Here is a 19596-nt window from a genome sequence, read left to right on the forward strand (position 1 = left end):
TGGACACACGTCATCATCCGCTCTCAAAAGTCCACCATTACTCTCCCCACATCCATCACTGCTGGCGGCTCGCCTCCAACTTCGCAACGCTACGCGCTGTTAACAGCCAACTGCCCAACACTACAATAGAGAATATTACAACAATCCTAACACCCATAGACGGCACACAGCACAGCCAGTGATTTTCATACAGAGCGCTACATGGCGTTACCAACATAAAAACCTAAACAGCCTACTTACATAGCCCCGATGCTCCCCACAAAAAATTTTACAAATTTTTCATAATTACAATAGCAAAGATATCAAATGCACACACTTATTGATACAATGTTGGTCAAAAGCTAAAATTTTCTCACAGTCCATAAAGACAGTCCCGATCATTCATCACAGTAAAATTGCAGTGTTTTTTTTTCTCAAATTCTGAGCAGTAAAAGAAAATGCACACGGGAGTAGCTGGCTGTTAACAGCGCGTAGCGTTGCGCAGTTGGAGGTGAGCCGCCAGCAGTGATGGATGAGGGGAGAGAAATGGCGGAGTTTTGAGAGCGGATGATGACGTGTGTCCATCGGAGGCACTAAATTTGTAAGAGTGGATGCCATGAACTGCTATATATATTATGACTTTTGAACACTATCGAGGTAAATATATTGTTTGTTCGCTATCAAAATCTTTCATTTGCTAACTATGCCTATCAGTAGTTAGTGCCTTCAGTAGTTTGAATCTTTTATTTAGCTGGCAGTAGTGGCGCTCGCTGTATTGCAGTAGTTCGAGTAACGAAGATGTTTGTGAGGTAAGTGATTCATGAAAGGTACAGGTTAATGTTAGTCAGGGCCATTCTTTTGTAGGGATGATTGAAAGTCAGATTGCGTTGCGCTAAAAACATTGTGTGTCAGTTTAGTGTTGATCAGAATAGGTAAAAAGCGAAAAGTCTGAGTACGTTCAGTTCTGCTCAGCTGTTTGAAAATCAAATAATGTAAGAGGTTTATCAGCACAGTAATTCATTAATTTTTCTAAGGGGACGTTTCAATGGGATGTAATGGAGCGGTCAGTTCGTGCACAAAATCCAGAACCGGCAACACTTTCGCCGTTAGGGGCGACCATAGAGGCAGCATGGCTCAATCTTTCTGCGAGGGACTTCCAACAGTTTGTTGAGTCCGTGCCGTGTCGAGCTGCTGCAATACGCCGGGAAAATGCAGGTCCGACACATCACTAGGAGGCATCCCCCGACTTTTGCCACCCCAGTGTGAGACGGACACTGGTGGCGTTGGTGAGTGATTGTGATTCCACTCGGCCGTGTGTCCAGCCTGCCGAGAGCGTGGCAAACAATTGGCGCCAAGCGTCGCTCTCGGAGAGAACTCGTTCTTCCACTCGGGCGCGCGGCCTTCCAGCGGGTGCTCGCCGCCGCCGCCCGCCCTCGCGCTCGCACGTGTCCCCTTCCAGCGGCTCCAGCGGCGGCCGGCGGCGCACGCAGACGGCAGACCGCGCCGCCCTGACTCGGCGGCCGCAGCATCCCGCGTCCAGAAGCAGCTACCCGCACACTCGCTATGGACGCCGGCAGGAAGCGCACGCGCGCCAACCCGCGCAAGACGGCCAACCCGCTGTCCGTGCTCTGCTTCTGGTAAGTCGCCGGCCACCGGCTACCCGTCAGCCGCTCCTCGCAGCTCTCGCCGGTACTGCGCAAATTTCACGCACTACCCGAGACGTGCACTGCGGCGCCGTTGCCACCTGAACTATAGACGTTCAACTGTACCATCCGCATTCATGTGAAGCACTTATTTCATAGCCATACTACGACAAAGGCGTCTGAGGTAAAATGGTTTCGGAATTCTTCAGATGTCTCTATTACCCGTGCGTGTGAAGTTACCAGCGCTGAACGAAATGAACACAGTGGAAGAAAAAATAGAGACCGTCCTTATCTTGTCTCAAAGCTACTGAACTAACTTCGATACTAATAAGTAGAGGATTCGGGAATATCTTGTTAGTATTTAATAGCCTCTTTTTTACATCGTTACTCTCCTACAAATCAATAATCAGTAACTGAAATAAAATTAAGAATAAGTAGTATCAAAAACCATTTGCAAAACAAAAACATTTGCAAATGCAAATTATTGACAGCTTACACAAATTATCAATTTCAAGACAAGAAAAACTGATAAGACGTTAAACAAACTAGGTGCCTTTGCAAATATCACGTATTCCGTGGTAGAACTTCTTCCGTACGAGCTACTCCTTAACTGTCCACGCGTTACGTAACTACTTCTAAAAGTGTTCTGTAACTTGCTTACCAAAAAACTCTGTAACTGAAAATGAACTATATCCTCCAAATAGCTTTAACATATAATACAGCACTTAAATATGCAGAACTCGTAATATTTACAAGCGCTGCACACAACACAACCACATCAGCCGCAACAACAAAAACAGTAGATAATGCCGGGAACTATTTACGGCGGTCCCCATGTGATTCTAAAGTCACCCATTAGATTGAAACACGGTCCAGGAAACATCATGTGTCCCTACGTACAGTGTCCTCCAGGTACAACACTCTCCCCTACAATATAATCGAGTGGGCAGCAAAATACAGTGTGACTTCCACCTCGGTTTTGACACGTGTGCCGCTTCTCGCATCTGTTCCGTGACATCTCAAATTACTTTGGCTTTGTTAGTGGACGTTACGTTCACAAAATTGCACCAGAGCAACAATGCATAATTACCAGTGATTTTGGCAGCTAAAAGCTGCGAACATTCGAGCATTGCAGAAACTTTTTCCATCGTACATTGTTGTGCAGTTGGTAAAGACCAGTCTTACATTCGGGAAGAGCAGGGTCCTGATCGCGTTCGGCAATTTTGATGAAGTTTTTCGTGCTTCCACAAAGCCGTTTCAGACTGATGCTGGAGTCCTTCGTTGATTTACTCATGTATCCTAGTTCATAATCGACTGCTTTTTCTCTTCTCTTTCCTTTATTTCCCCTTTCCCTATTAAGTTATCTTTCCCACGTGCTAGCCCTGTTTTCTATGTCTTGATGATTGAAGAACTTCGCACTAGTGTTCGTAGCAGATACAGAATCAATTCTCCATTTATATTGCGTACTGAGGGAAAAGAATTAAATGAAATGTCATCATACTACCAGAAACCATTTGAAACAAAATTGGCAGTGAAGAAATTTAGTGATTAGCGAATGCTGTAGCAATTCATAAATTGATCGCTAGTATCATCTGAAATATCTCCCATTTTCCTACAAAAATCTGCCAGATTACATCGATATGCTTTTTAAAGACTGTACTTGCTCTAAGCGCTTCTCTGTGGTGGAAATCCCTCGGATGGTTCGAAGTATATGCTCGTATTAAGAGCGCCGCCTTACACATACGGGTGTTTCTCTTTATGCCACGCAATGACCTCAGATACCTGCGATAGAGGCGCCTCATCTACTGGAAAGATTGCGAAGGTCTGGTTACAAAAACTCCGACAGACATTTCCTATACTGCTTGTTAAAATAGATTCCTTTGAGTTTTGGCAAGACTCTTCCGAATTTAAAAACACTTCCAGAGACTATGTCGACTGGCAATCAAGCTCACTAGCGAGTGGCTGATTTATTCGAGTGGCTGATTTATTTATGACTGTCCTACATTGTTACCTACATCCTAAAGCGTAAAAGTTGTTACACTTGTAGCTTGGAAGTAACAAAGGCGCGTTTCGTTCGAAAACTCGAACACTATTACATAATTGTTAAGCAGGTCTTTATTTATCTCTTTTCAATATTTATTTTTCCTATTTTCTTATGTTACTGGGAGTTCAATACCGTTTTGCTCTCCTTTGGCGAGACAGATAGAGATAGAACACTGTAGATGAATAACATACATAAATGGCAACAGTGGAAAAGCAAGGCTTGCATTCTGCCGTGCTATGGTACCTTAAATGACTTGAAGCTAGCCGATTTTGCGCGTGTAGCATCGTACTAGTATTAACAACAACTCTTGTTAATTCACGTCCATAATCTTTAGCAGCATATGGAATGTTAATCTTTTTAACAATTGCTGTATCAACGAATTGGAAATGTCCTCTATATATTAATTACAAAGACAGGCATACACTATTAATGTATTAACTATCACCACTCACGCCCACTTGCTTAAGTGACTTCACAGATGCAACGAACCAAAGGCGCGGAAATATTATAGAACCCGTGATAAAATCGAAATGAAGTTTCATAGTAGACACAGCCGACAGTTAAATGAGATCCGACATTATCGACTCAAAACATGCCTCCCTCAAATTGGATTACAAGATGAAAAACTTTAAAACCCTTTAATATGCGTCAAAAATGAATTTTATTTTCCCAGTCATCGTAAAAGAAATAAAATGTCTCAAATAATTATTATAATAATTATTTTGCGTATGCTTTACATTACGTAATTTTATCCTTTGTCTTATATTACGTAATCCATTTTCTGTAATGTCTCACATTTACAGTTCAGAACATCAAAAACTTGTAAATCAACTTGAATTGAGTGTAAAATTGCAATAAGCCTGAAACAAATAATAATTATTTTCTTACTTGTAAAGGAACCCAGAATTTCAGTTATTCTACGCTGTTTAAAACATACTGTACTTTTGTCTATGTACACAAAAACTGATTACTACTTGAATTTCGGAGAGTTCATTGAAGCAAGGAACATATCCTATTCGTCATAGTCTCATTGCTTTGCAGTTTCAGTACCGCATTTCTCTTCGCCTAAAAGCTCGGCGCCCGTAAAAGGTTGAACGCAAAGTGCTTCACATTAGTTTTTATTGAAGCATGCCTTCCAATACTAATCTAATCGTTCTCAATCTTTATGCCTTTGTGTAGGTAGTATCACGCGAAGTTGCTTCGTTACACAACACACCAGCGCGAACCAATAGTCTTAAACGGTTGCGTAAGCACCTGCCAGATCCTTTACGTAAAAATGAAGAAAGCAACTGAGAATTCTGTACCATTCTGCACACTCAGATCCTTATTGGTCTGTTTCGTAAGACTACTTGCTATTCTGCTATAAACTAGTAGTGCCTAGGTATATGAAGCAAAATTCTTTCATGTTATTTTTTTCACGCTGATTCAGCGTCTGTCCTGTTTGTATCAGGAGCAGTTAACAAAAATTTTAGGAGAAGAACACTTTCTATAAGTTAAGTGTGTGTTCACATTGATTGTAGGCTTTCATTGTGCCTCTCGTATAATAAAAAAAAAAGCATGGACTACACAATTTGCACAATGCTTGGAAGAAATATTAATAATAATAAACAACGATATATTCAAGAACAATATGATTAATAAAATCAATAACTGCTGACTTACTGCTGGAAGAGTTGTCAAAACTTCATGTATTTCTTTTATATTTACTGTAACAGTCTCAGCTGCAATGAGTCACACTTGATAACTAGGTTTGCTCAAATGACAGAAGCCACGGAACGTTGTCACAGATGCACTTTAGCGCTGTTCATTTCATTTTGGAACTTATGACTACGTTCTTTTTAAAGAATTTTGACCTTTCATAACTCGTGTTTTACACATCAGAAAATTATCATCAAAGGTGACAAACTAGTAATTAAACGTGACTAATAATTACAGCTGAGACTACTACAATAAATATATTAATAATTATTAGTATCAGTCGAAAAAATAATAGTAATAACATAAAAGCGGCAGTGAATGGAAATAAAGGAGAACGAAAGTAGGATTATCAGATACGGGGATAGTGGTCAGACTGAAAGCCATGTGGAAGAATGAAAGATAGTAAACAGCAGAGGGAAGAAGAAAATTTCGGAGTCTTGAGTGTTTTATTCAGTACGGTGTTTAACGCAACATAAATTTGCTTCTGAACGAACGTACATGCGTAAACTGTTCATTGCCAGATGTCGCAAGTATATACAGGACGAGGTTCGTGTGGTAGGGGATAGTGTAGCCAGGAATACATGACGCTTCCTGATCGGTGTTTCAATCTGGTGACTGATTTTAGCATCACATGAAGGACATGTTTTGTGAGACATGAGATTTTGTTTTTTGCAGCGTTTGTAAATATCACGAGTTCTACACAGTTCAGTGCTGTAATTATTAAATCTATTTGGAGGATATGTTTAAGTCTTCAGTTACAGAGTTTTGTGGTAACTGAAATTATGTATTTTTAAAACCAGTTACATAATACGTAAATGCTTAAGCCATACGTCGTGCACCATCTTGTACCTTAAAACGGAAGATGATCTTCTACCATGGAACACGTGAGGAACACGTGATATCTGCGAATGAACCTAATTTCTTGAATGTCTTAACAATTTTCCCTGTTTTCAAAATGGAAATTTGTGTCAGTTGACAAATGCTTCTATTTCAGTTTATTTAATTGGTTTTTGATGGTACTTCTTCAGTTGATTTCACTTAATGATTATTGGTGTGTAGTGGATCAGTAACGTAACACACAGATTATTAAGTACCGTATTAACAAGATTTTTCTCGATTGCAGTGCTTTTTAATCTCAATAAAAAAAATTTAAAATTCTTCTGGGTCTGCAGCATTATATATATGTCTTGTAAGGACATTATGTGTACATTAAGCCAAAACGCTGCTTTGTGTAACAGTTGTTATTATTGTGGTTTTATTTTCATTGGCTATAGGCCTATTTCGGCTCAAAGGCCACTTTCAAGCACTCTGCAACATTTAGATCGTATATCTGTGAGTTTACGTAATAAATAATTATTTTTTACATTTGGCGTAAGACTTATTTCGATATTAAGTTGTTGATTTTCAGTTTTTACATGCTTAAATAACGTAGATGGGTTTGTGTCACTGTTTCTGGTATGTTCTCGGTATCTAATTTGGAAATTGCTGCTTGTTTGGCCTATATATTTGTTCCTAGACACAAGATCATGTTGTACCTTGGAATAGTTTGCCACATTTGGAAAATGTATTTTTCCCGGACTAATTTTTGTATTTCAGAAATAGACTGCAGCACACTTAAAGCAAATGCTATCATTTAGAAATGGAATAAGAAGATATATAAAACTTCTGTTCAGGACTGGCTAGAGACAAAAGTCATAAAACAAAAACGGATGACAAAAGACCAAGTGTACCAAGAACCGAGGTCAAAGTTTAAAACGTACGCAGAAACTGAAATACATATTTATATAATACTGTAATAATTATATCGTGATGCCGATACTAGAGAAGTGATTGACAGGCACAATAAGGATGAAATAGCTTCCACCTTCAGCTCTTCTGCAAAAGGACCTCTGTATTTTGACACGGCGTGGGCAGCGGACGTTGCCTGCACTTGCCGCTTTAGGCAGACCCGCTGCCATGCTTACGTAACTGCTGGCGTGAAAGGTGAGCTGCAGTTTAACGATTCCGTACGCTGCATCACTGACTCACAACGTGTTCCTGCCAGCTGAAGCTCGAAATCTCTTCATTCTAGTTTGTTGTAATTTCAAACGAGGCTCCTACAAACTTATATTTCATTTTCGTCTGTGCTTCGCTAGTTCTCTGAGGGGGAAGCGCGCATTACCACTGACGACGGTCTTGGACGGCTTTGGAAGCTGTGTTACGTAACGTATATTCCAAGTTCTTATGGAGTGAGCAAGGGGAAAAACTGAAACGTAAACTGAGACAACTGTTCGTTGAATCGAAACACCAGCTTTTCGGCCGTAATCAAAAATTCTGTCGTTCTCAATTACAGACATTAAGTGTGACCAAGTTAGTACTTTGTTTGTTTGCTTAAAAAGCAGGTCGGGTGGTCAGAAGCGGCGAAGGTCAATCAATTTGTCAACAGCGTTACACTTCTTGCCAATTTATTCATTTAGTTACGTAATTACAGTTACATAGGACAAAACTCGTGGGAGAAGAACATTGAATATTTCCAACGAAACAGGCTTTCTTATAGATATTCGTGCAAGAACCTGCAATAACTTGCAGTTTTTCGTTCAATTTATCATCATCATGCTGCATCTCAAAACATCGACCAGTTGAAGTGACGCATTAGTTAATCAGTGGATCATATTCACGAGGTATGGGATACACGTTCCCCCAATCACAGCTTAATTTAAACTTTTCAGAACCACTGGCTACAATTATGTGCATTAAATTTTGCTTGATTTAGCTACAAGAAAAATATTTTTCATCGATGGAAACCTGATGCACACGTTTGTAAATTTTTCGTTTTTTCGTAGTGAACAAGTGCTACCACCTGTTGTGCATCAATGTAAAAATATCAGTAAGTGAATATAGTACTGCTCAGCACCTTGTGTTCATCAGAAAACATTTTATCGTTTTTTTTACATGGTAATTATTGAATCATCAGTTTATTTATAACACCACTGATTACTTCAAAATTAATTATTTTAATCCATAAAAATTATATTTTGAAACATAGATACATTTATATGCACAAATATTACTTGTAAAAGCATTAAAACATCATCTATGAGCATGAGAGCTTAAAAAAGAGTTTCCACCCTACAGCAATATTTTGGTCTGAAAAGCTTAAGTTTTCCTGGATTTTCATAAATCACTGAAGGCGGTATTAAGATGTATTCCTCAACCAGGCACTGCCTTTTGTTTTCGTCACTTGTTCAGTCCAATATCGGCCGCCTTAAACTCTGCACTTCTGCGCTTCTTTTTCGTAACTTCGTGATGATCCGTAACATCTGCAGAAATGAAGCGATCTCCAAATGAGAGGGAGAGTGGTAATTTCTGCCACGTATATTTCTTAACATCTTGAGAAAAACGTGTAATTTGCAAACTGTTATACTTTCGAAGTTTAAATTCGGCGAATTAATTGTCATTCGTGATCTCCTTAAGTAGCCAGCTTATTCGACGATCTGAAGCCGTTGTCAGTTTTGAAACTCAAACGGAAGGGAACAGTGAAAAAATACTTTGTAGCGTTTTTATAGCACGTACATCTTTCGTAATTAATAATATAATGCTCTGTTTTATCCTTTGAATTATCGATGTGAGAACGTAAGTGGTTACACAAGTTGAGGCATTATGGTGATAGTCCTTTTCTTTTTTTTTACACAAAATCAGTGTTGTGGTTCTTTTCTGCAGGTTTTTGTTCACACATTTCGTCATCCACATCTGTATTCACATGTTGAATCACTTTGCTGTTTTCAATCACATGTCTATAGTAGTGCATACTAGTATCCTTTACCCATTGCGCTCGAAAACGGTTCACCAACGTTTTCTGAACGTCAATCACCTTTGCCTCTGCAACAGGAATGCTAATTGGCAATGGGTTTAGGTGCACAGAAGACCCTGTTTTGGATTTCATTAGGAAATGGATGCCGAGGTTCTTTCCTCGCGTTGCCTGGGCTATGCTTTGTATCAGTTTCCGTGCTCTTCATCTTGGCTGTCAACACACGCAGTACTCAGAACTACAACTCACAAAACATTGTTTGGTGCTTGCTCTAACACCCTAGAAGCAAGGCAGTGACAGTGGCGTGATCTGGCACGAAACATTATGACTAGTGCGTACACGATGCAGATTTTGAAACGGGAAAAAAATGGAATAGTTCTGTTCACGTTGTAGGGTTTGAAACTCGTTAATACTGGTTTGTTTCCTTTAATAATAATAATAGTCTTATCGCAGCCTCCCCGGTGATCTTTGGGGTCAATGCGTGACCAGGGAAAAATCATCTTAATAGTGGTAGCTGTTCGTTCCCACAGCCTAGTAGATTTATTGTATAGATCATTATAGTTAGTACCCTCCGCCACACACCGTTGGGTGGCCTGCGGAGTATAAATGTAGATGTAGAATGTAGTTTTCTCTGTTATCATTGACGAGAAGGTCACTATTGAGAAGGAAAAGTGTGGAAGCAGTTGTAGACACTTACAGTCTCTCCATATGAAGTGTGAGGCTTGCGATGAGGGTAGCGTGGTCCCCTTCAGAGAGGAACAGATGGGATAATACGTATGACCAAAGGAGAATAAAATCTAACAGACTAAATATAAATATATACGGCATAGCTGTGACAAAATTCAGGAAACACACACACACACACACACACACACACACACACACACACACACACCTGCATTTTACTTGGTCGTGCTGTCGGTATCCCCACACGAAATCAGTTTAATATTCTCACTCGACGGACGTATCGCCATTAACAACAAAGGAAACGCTAACCAAACGATTTGGTACGTACCTTCCCCCAGCCCTAGAAATTATGCGATGTATGTTCCTTGTGCCACAAATATTGTGGTCACTTCACCTTCAAGAGCCAAAGAGTCATGACAATTTAGTGGCTCTGGCCACAAAAGTGAATTACTCGTTTCTGCTACTTTCGTGTAGAAGACCAATTAGCAGAGTTAATAATTAAGGTTTTGAGGCGAATTACCTTTCGCCCCAAAGTACTTGCTTTTCTCTCAATTTACACGACGACGACGAACTCGTAATGGCTGTATACCCGAAAACAGCCACTGCTGCTGCCCGAAGGCCAGACGAGGCGTGATTCAGACAGCAAAGACGGATTACAATTCCGCACACGTCTACGGCTGCTAGTACGCTCGTGAACCGTCCGTTGCTGTCCGCTCGCTTCAGGAGCGATGCTAACTGGGACAGCAGATTGCTGTGTTTCTCAACAGAAATGCCGCTTCGCTGACTCGCCGCAGATGCACCACCGGTGCGCTTCTGACGTACAAGGTACGGAAAGGCCTTCAGCGTAAGCGACCTGTGTTAATTAGTACGTGCAACAGCAAAAGCAAGTTCAGTGCTGTTTTTACAGACAGTGGCGTTCACAGTCCACCCCTCTCCGGCCTCTTACGTAGAACATGCCCGAACAATTATTTACCATTTGAAGTACCTGTGCGGCTGGTCCCGGCGGAGGTTAGAGTCCTTCAAATGGTTCAAATGGCTCTGAGCACTATGGGACTCAACATCTTAGGTCATAAGTCCCCTAGAACTTAGAACTACTTAAACCTAACTAACCTAAGGACATCACACACACCCCTGCCCGAGGCAGGATTCGAACCTGCGACCGTAGCAGTCCCGCGGTTCCGGACTGCAGCGCCAGAACCGCTAGACCACCGCGGCCGGCTGTTAGAGTCCTCCCTCGGGCATGGGTGTGTGTGTTTGTCCTTAGGATAGTTTAGGTTAAATAGTGTGTAACCTTAACAGTCAAGTCCCATAAGATTTCACACACTTTTTTTTTAAGTACGCACGATTAATACGCTTAAAGATGTCAGCACAAGGTTTTCGACTAGTTTAGCTATGTGACGTGAGGCGTGATTAATACTAGTAGTTTTTCTATCTACCTAATGATTCCATTTACTGGGATAATATCGGTTTGAAGCGTTCTCGGTAAATTCTCCAAAAGAAGATTACTGTGATACAGTGATTTCTAATGCTTGTTGTGAAATGTTTTGTAAAAATATCCTGAACAGAGTAAAAATTGTACGAACAAATGAAACGCAGTTTCAGTCCCGTTAGTCGATATTTATCTGGCCATGAGCTGCTGTATGTCGCAGCCTTGGCTTTCGCCGTCAACGCCTCGCTTGAATATTACTTCGAAGTACAATCCAAACATGACATGCAGGACGTCACTGAACTCATATTTTCAATAGCAAATGAATATTAAAAATAAAAAGAATTCATAGCCTCATAACAAAACGAAATATCACTGGTGATAAGAATTACGACTTCTGAGTTTTCAAAAATGTAATATTAAGACTAAATATAGCTTTTCTCACTGGTTCATCCAGACTTGTCTAAAACCATGTCTCCATCACCGAATCATGTCTCTAGAGCAGAGTTTCCCGAACTGTGAAATCTCACGGTTGACAAAAATTTCAACTTTTGACTTTTATGGTATTCCGCGGGAAGTTAATAAGTGTTCGGCGGAAAACTGTTAATAACATGCCTGTTTTTTCTGACATTTTGACGATACTAATTACCTTTTTAAATTTTATTATGATTTCTGTCTTATTAATTTTAATTTAAAACTGAAGCAATCACTGCATAAAATACATTTTTCTCATTTCTAAAATTTTTATTAACGTTCAAAAAAAAAAAAAAAAGACAAGGTGAGCTATCAGTGTAACAGGATTCTCAAAGTGTTCCGTCAGAGGTTGGGAATCTCTTCTCTAGAGTCTAGAACGACCAAAACTACTGCAAGTCCGAAAATGGTGGGTCTCACTCTGAAATGTTGTTGGTGTGACTGGTTGCTCCTTTTGTAGACTAGAATCGTGGTGTGGGCTCTGTATGTTACGCCATACCTCTGGAACGCTAGGAACAATTTCCATCACATTTGTAACTTACTACCTACGCAAAAGAGAGTGACGGAGAACTATGGAAGTAAGACATCCGTAGTATCCACCGGAGTGTGATATTTAGTTCACCTCTGACAGAAACAACGGCTCTAAAACACCTGTGTATCGAATAGAAATGACTGGATGACAGATGCAGGTACATAAGTGCATACAGGTACATGAGAGCCATGTGCTTCAACAATCGCAATGGGTGGGAAGCGATGGCGCAACAATCATTCGGTAACTTCGTCTCAGGGTAGCACTTGCACCCTACTTCCCCAACTATTTGTTGGATGTATTCTAATCTTTGTCTTGCCCCTCAGTTTTTACCCTCTGCAGTTCCCTACAATACCATGGAAGTTATTACATGATGTCTTAACGCATGTTCTATCATCGTGTCTCTTATTCTTATCAGTGTTTTCCATATGTTCCTTCCTTCGTCGATTCGGCGGAGACCCTACCTTATCTTACCAATCCATTTGATTTTCAAAATTCTTCTGTAGCGCCACATTCGAACGCTTTGATTCTCTTCTATGTCGTTTTTGTACATTCTCAGAAATTTCTTCCTCAAATTAATGCAAATGTTTGATATCAGTAGATTGCTCTTGGCCAGAAATGTCTTCTTTGCCTGTGTTAGTCTGCTTTTTATTCCTCCTTGCTTCGTCCGTCTTGGGTAATTTTGCTTCGAGGATAGTATAATTCCTTAACTTCTCTACTTCGCGATCCTCAATTTTGATGTTAAGTTGCTCGCTATTTTTATTTCTCCCACATATCAGTACCTTTGCCTTCTTTCGGTTTACTATCAGTTCATATTCTGTGCTCAATGAACTGTTCATTCCATTCAGCGGATTCTGTAATTCTTCTTCATTCTGGACTCGCATTCGGGAGGACGACGTTTCAGACCCTTGTCCGGCCATGTTGATTTAGGTTTTCCGTGATTTCCCTAAATCGCTTCAGGAAAATACTGGGATGGTTCCTTTGAATGCGACCGATGACCTCTCTGTTAGGTCCCCTCTTCCATATCAACCAACCAACCAATCTTATTCACACTCAGAGAGGGTAACAACGTCATCAGTGTATCCCATCACTGAAATCCTTCCACACTGAATTTTAATCCTACTCTCGAACCTTTCTTTTGCGGGAAGTGGCAACCAAACGACTATTCGAGTTGGTGTGTAGAATCTATGAGACTGGCGACGTAACAGCAAACTTTCGGAAAGATATCATCCACAAAATGCCGAAGATAGCAAGGCCAGCTAAGTGCGAGAACTAAAGCACAATCAGCTTAACAGCTCATGCATCCAAGCTGCTGTCAAGAATAATATGCAGAAGAATGGAAAAGAATATTGATTATCAGTCAGATGACATCAATTTGGATTTTGGAAAGATATAGGCAGCAGAGAGGCAGTTCTTGCGTTGCGCTTGATAACGGAAGCAAGACTGAAGAAATATCAAGACCCGTTCATAGGATTTTTCGACCCACAGAAAGGGTTTGACACTGTGACTTAGTGCAAGATGTACGAAATTTTAAGAAAAATGGGAGTAATCTTTGGGGAAACACAGGCAAAATACAATATGAATCAGAACCAAGAGGGAACAATAAGGTTGAAAGACAACGAACGAAGTGCTGGCATTAAAAAGTATATAAGACAGAAGTGTAGTCTTTCGCCTCTACTGTCCAATCTATGCGTCGAGGAAGCAACGACGGAAATAAAAGAAAGGAATTAAAAGAAAGGTAACGCTTTACCGGATTTTTGCAATGGGGGAGAGATCTACAGAACTTACTGGCCAGGGCAACAGTCAAACACGTTCTGTGTCGAGACACGTCAGAACAGTAGGTAGTCTTACGTTATCTTGTTGGGACATAATGTTACAGAGACTTCGAAGCTAGCGAACAGTCACGGCCTGAACAGGTCGGAAATGTAGCGCCTGCTTTCCAGATTAGCAGCTGGTCGAACCACAGGTGATCGTATTGTGTAACCAATGAATCTGTGCAGGCCAGTCCATTACAGGGATGTTATTGTCGCGTAACCACTCCGCCACAGGCCGTGCATTATGAAAAGGTGCTCGATCGTGTTGAAAGATGACGTTAACCGGGCATTCGTCATACCCGCACTCTGCCATTGATTCGTCACCACACACGTTTTTCCACTGTTCAATCGTCCAATGTTTACGCTCCTTACACCAATCGAGGCGTCGTTTAGCATTTACCGGCGTAATGTGTCGCTTATGAGCAACCGCTCGACCACGAAATCCAAGTTTTCTCACCTCCCGCCTAACTGTCATAGTTCTTGCAGTGGATCCTGATGCAGGTAGGAATTCCTGTGTGATGGTCTGGATATATGTCTACCTATTACACATTACAATCCTCTTCAATCGTCGGCGGTCTGTGTCAGTCAACAGACGAGGTCGGCCTGTACGCTTTTGTGCTGTAAGTGTCCCTTCACGTATCCACTTCGCTATCAGTGGACGTAGGGATGTTTAGGAGTGTGGAAATCTCGCGCACAGACGTATGATACATAGACACCCAATCACCTGACCACGTTCGAAGTCTGTGAGTTCCGCTGAGCGCCCCATTCTGCTCTCTCACGATGTGGCTGGTTCAAATGGCTCTGAGCACTATGGGACTTAACATCTGAGGTCATGAGTCCCCTAGAACTTAGAACTACTTAAAACTAACTAACCTAAGGACAGCACACACACACCCATGCTCGAGGCAGGATTCGAACCTGCGACCGTAGCGGTCGCGCGGCTCCAGACTGTAGCGCCTAGAACCGTTCGGCCACTACGGCCGGTCTCTCTCACGATGTCTAATGACTACTGAGGTCGCTGATTTCGAGTACCTGGCAGTAGGTGGCAGCACAGTGCACCTAATATGAAAAAAGTGTGTTTTTGGGGTGTCCGGATACTTTTGATCACATAGTGTACATGTAAACACTGAGCTATCTGCGTACACTTGAACTTCGTCATTTTGTAAGCGACGTAATTGTGTTTGAAATGAAAGTTCTGGCAGCTGTATGAGTTGTGGCAGGGTTAACGCTTGTTTACATGAAATCGCTGCATAAGGCCAAAACTAAAATAATAAGAAACGTGTTTGGCTTCGTGAATGGATAAAGAAAGGGCCTCAGCTCGGTTACTCAGCGACCTTGCTGAACGAAATTGGCTAGAAGACGTGGAAGTTATTTCAATAATCTGTTCTACAATTTGTGAATGGGAAGCACTATTGTGACGTTTTGAATAAATTAACCTTGAATGAACAATTCATCTTTCCAGATTTCTGTACCCTTTTCTTCTCTCAACTATTTTCCTCGAAAAAGAATCGGCCAACTTGAACTTTCAGTCTCGTAGACGTGGCTGTTCCTGGCCTGTATTTTTCTTAATTCATTTGTATATGTACTCCTAACTGAACGAATATTGCTCTAAAGATTAGATATTTTGTACCAATCCATGTTCAGATCGCGTGCGACACCCTCGAGCTGGGCAGCACGTCGCTGGTCGCTTTCGTAGCCAACATCATTAAAATCCCACAAACACCTATGAATAGCGTCGATACCCAAAAAGCGAACAATTTGCTCCCTTCCCCGCATCGTGTTCCTGTTTTTTCTAACTCTGTCCACACACGTGATCTCAATGTTCATGCAACTAAGTAGAAACAAGCCGAAAATGTTTAGTTTCGCCAACGAGTTGCCCAAATGCGCAGTGGCCGGTAGCACAGTTGCAAGCAACTTTATGTCGTCGTCGAAGCTAGGGTTAATGTTTCAGCTGTCCTACAGAGTTGCCGCTCACTTGAGTACAGATCACGGTGCATTCGCGTAATTGTGTGAAACAGTCGAAACCGACGTTCTTTGGGATGCTGTTCAACATTAGCTTGAACTGATCGTTCGCGTGAATTTCTGCACGTTGTCGTTTTGTAGTAGCTTCATAATCACAAGTACCGTCATCCGTTAAGAGTTCTTGCTCTTCATTCAAGTCGCGACAGGTGACCGCGTGTCGCTGTTTTCGCTCAGGAGTCAAGTAGTGCTAGACAAACTTTGCGACCACTTTTCTCTTCTTTAAAACATTCTGGAGAATGTCTTGAATATTTGATGTAGAGATGTTGCTCAATTACCACGTGTGACACACCAGTGTTGACACTCTACGATCGTACGTTCACTACTTGACACTGTTGCTCACAACTGAATGGTCAAATGCCTGCCTGTTGTTTACAACAGTTAGTTCAAGCTGCTCTCGTAGTTCCCAGGCTGACGTAGCTTATACTCCAGAAATAGAATCTGTCTCGGAAGCTTTTGGACGGACGGTGTAGAATGTAGATGATGTTACACGAACTTACCTCGTGCGGTTGCGCTGAGTGCTATCATTTGCGTGTCCAAGAATGTAGTACACTTTAGACGAAAATTTCACGCTCTTTGCATGCCACTTCCATGTTGTCGCTATTTCAATGCCAAACAACATACACTACTGGCCATTAAAATTGCTACACCACGAAGATGACGTGCTTCAGACGCAAAATTTAACCGACAGGAAGAAGATGCTGTGATATGCAAATGATTAGCTTTTCAGAGCATTCACACAAGGTTGGCGCTAGTGGCGACACCTACAAAGTGCTGACATGAGGAAAGTTTCCAACCGATTTGTCATACACAAACAGTAGTTGACCGACGATGCCTGGTGAAACGTTACTGTGATGCCTCGTGTAAGGAGGAGAAATGCGTACCATCACGTTTCCGACTTTGATAAAGGCCGGATTGTAGCCTATCGCGATTGCGGTTTATCTCTCACCAACTGGAAACGTCTGGTCAATGGTGGTCGAGCAACTGGCTCGCCACAATACGCCAGTCACTACTCTTAATGAACTGTGGTATTGTGTTGAAGCTGCATGGGCCGCTGTACCTGTACATGCCATCCAAACTCTGTTTGACTCAATGCCCAGGCGTATCGAGGCCGTTACTACGGCCAGAGGTGGTTGTTCTGGGTACTGATTTCTCAGGATCTATGCACCCAAATTGCGCGAAAATTTAATCACATGTCAGTTGTAGTATAATATTATTGTCCAATGAATACCCGTGTATCATCTGCGTTTCTTCTTGGTGTAGCAATTTTAATGGCCAGTAGCGTATTTGTCCAAACGTTTTAGCGGAGAGGAAACAAGAATTCCTGGAAATCACACATTATGAAAAAGAAATCAATTGTTTGAAAGAAATTGGGTAATTAAGAAAATATATACATTTAAGGAAAATCACACAATGCATTTTTCTTCATATTTTTATAGCCAAACAGAGGATGGGGAATAGACAAATGGTGTATGAAACTGATCACCGTGAAGTCTTGGCAAAAGAAGATTTACTTGCTTGAAAATAATCAGTGTAATTAAGAAAACTTTATTAATGATACGAGGGAAAACTGAAATATTTCACAAATAGCTGCTATTAGTTATGTAAATGAAGTGTCAAAATACATCAAACAAAGCATAGGTTGAAACATCTCTGCTTTCTCTTGATCTATAAGATCTTAATATAAATACAATAACGGTCTATTTTTAAATACGCTGTATTATATTTCGAACTGTCTGAACAAAACTTGAAAATAAAAAGAATTTTAAAAAATGGTTATGATTTTTGTGGAATGATTTATTCAAAAATAAAAAAGAAAGTGTCAAGGACATTGCCGCAGTGGTGACACCGGTTCCCGTCAGATCACCGAAGTTCAGGGCTGTCGGGCTGAGCTAGCACTTGGATGGGTGACCGTTTGTGTCGGCCAATCGCAGTTGGAAAGCTGCGTGCGCTCATCCCTTGTGAGGTCAGTTGAGGAGCTACTTACTAAGAAGTAGCGGCTCCGGTCACGACAACTGGCAGCGGCCACGAGAGCAGCGTGTGTGTGTCCGCATGACCCTCCACATCTGCGTCCAGTGCGCCTATCGGCTGAGGATGACACGGCGATCGGTCGGCGCCATTGGCCGTTGCGCAGGCTGTTCGGACGGAGTTCAAAAAATAAAGCACATTATTGAATGATACTCGAAATCATGTACAATAAATGAGGTGCCTACTGAGTGTTTAAAGCTCAGTGTTTAACTTACAATCTCAGAATTTTAAACAGTGCACGAGGATGTTTCTCTGGTGGAATTTCACTCAGTTACGTCGCTAAGGTATGATCACATCAGCTGCTGTACATTGCTATGATCGTTCAGTAACACGTCAAATGTTTCTCTAATATATTTTGTTCCTTACTTTTAGAGAAATCCTTTCACAAAACGTTTCACAAACTTTTCAATATTTTTTTCTTTTTTCTTGGGGTAGCAAGCCTCACACATGATGTACACTCGTCATGTATTTAAATTTATTACATGTTATTTGCCATATTCCATTTCAGTCACCACATCGTTAAGATGAGCCGATACGTTATCTCTTTACGAATAAAGTAAATTTTGTTGCAGTATTTTGACTGAAGCAAGACATTAAAGTTGGAATACAACGTTCTGTAGATCGGTCGGCGCCATTGAACCAGGACAGGAAAGGAAATCGAAAACGTAATTTTCAAAGCAACCATCTCGAAATTCTTTTAACTCCTGAAGAGCAACCTCACAAAAAGTAAACCTGGATGGCCGGACTGTCATTGGAACCCTGTTTCTCCCAATGAGAGTCAGTTTTGAGAGGTCAGAGAACGAGGGCCCATGGGTAATTTCTGTGTGCCACTTAACCGTGTCGAGGACGCCCGCGTTCACATCGTCGGATTGTTGTCTGTCGGTGACAATATGGCGCCTACGGTGCGGTACTCTACACAGGAGCATAGCTAATGTTTCTCACATTCGATCTAGCTAAGCCGGCCAAACTGTTTCGAAAACTTTAGGAACGCCCAGAGTTAAACTGATATCGCTTCTTTACTCATTTCATAAGTTCCGGTAGACATGCAGGTGCCAGGAGAAGCGTTTCTTGCGACTCTCAACCAAGGGGCCACTGTATCCTTTTTATACACCAATCTGGTCGCTAGCTTTCGAAACACAAGGGATTGAAACTGTGGGTCACAGCCACCTGCTTCACTGCGTTCCGAGCGTATTGCCAGTGCTTGTTAAAAGCCTTAGGATGTACTGGCGCAAGCGAGACGGGGGGCCTACGACACTTCACAAAGAGCTACTGTACTTTATTGTTACCCCTGCTCGAGGCATGCCACACACGCTTTCCAGAAGAAGGTGTTATGAGGGGGAAAGGACCCTGAAGAACCACGAGGAACTACGCTGCGCCGGCCGGTGTGGCCGAGCGGTTCTAGGCGCTACAGTATGGGACCGCGTGACTGCTACGGTCGTAGGTTCGAATCCTGCCTCGGAAATGGCTGTGT

At 41.6% G+C, this 19596-nt stretch overlaps 1 protein-coding gene across 1 annotated transcript in view; it reads left to right on the forward strand.

The window, feature by feature from the left end:
• Positions 1–1477: 1477 nt before the first annotated feature.
• Positions 1478–19596, forward strand: part of LOC126162590 (ATP-binding cassette sub-family C member 4-like) — a 262712-nt gene continuing 244593 nt past the window's right edge. Inside the window, exon 1 of the mRNA XM_049919191.1 lies at positions 1478–1616. Within this exon, the coding sequence (XP_049775148.1) occupies positions 1543–1616 (74 nt within the window). The 5' untranslated portion in view covers positions 1478–1542. The remainder of the gene's footprint in view (positions 1617–19596) is intronic.

This window comes from Schistocerca cancellata, chromosome 2, assembly GCF_023864275.1.
Source record: "Schistocerca cancellata isolate TAMUIC-IGC-003103 chromosome 2, iqSchCanc2.1, whole genome shotgun sequence".
Taxonomy (NCBI): Eukaryota; Metazoa; Arthropoda; class Insecta; order Orthoptera; family Acrididae; genus Schistocerca; species Schistocerca cancellata.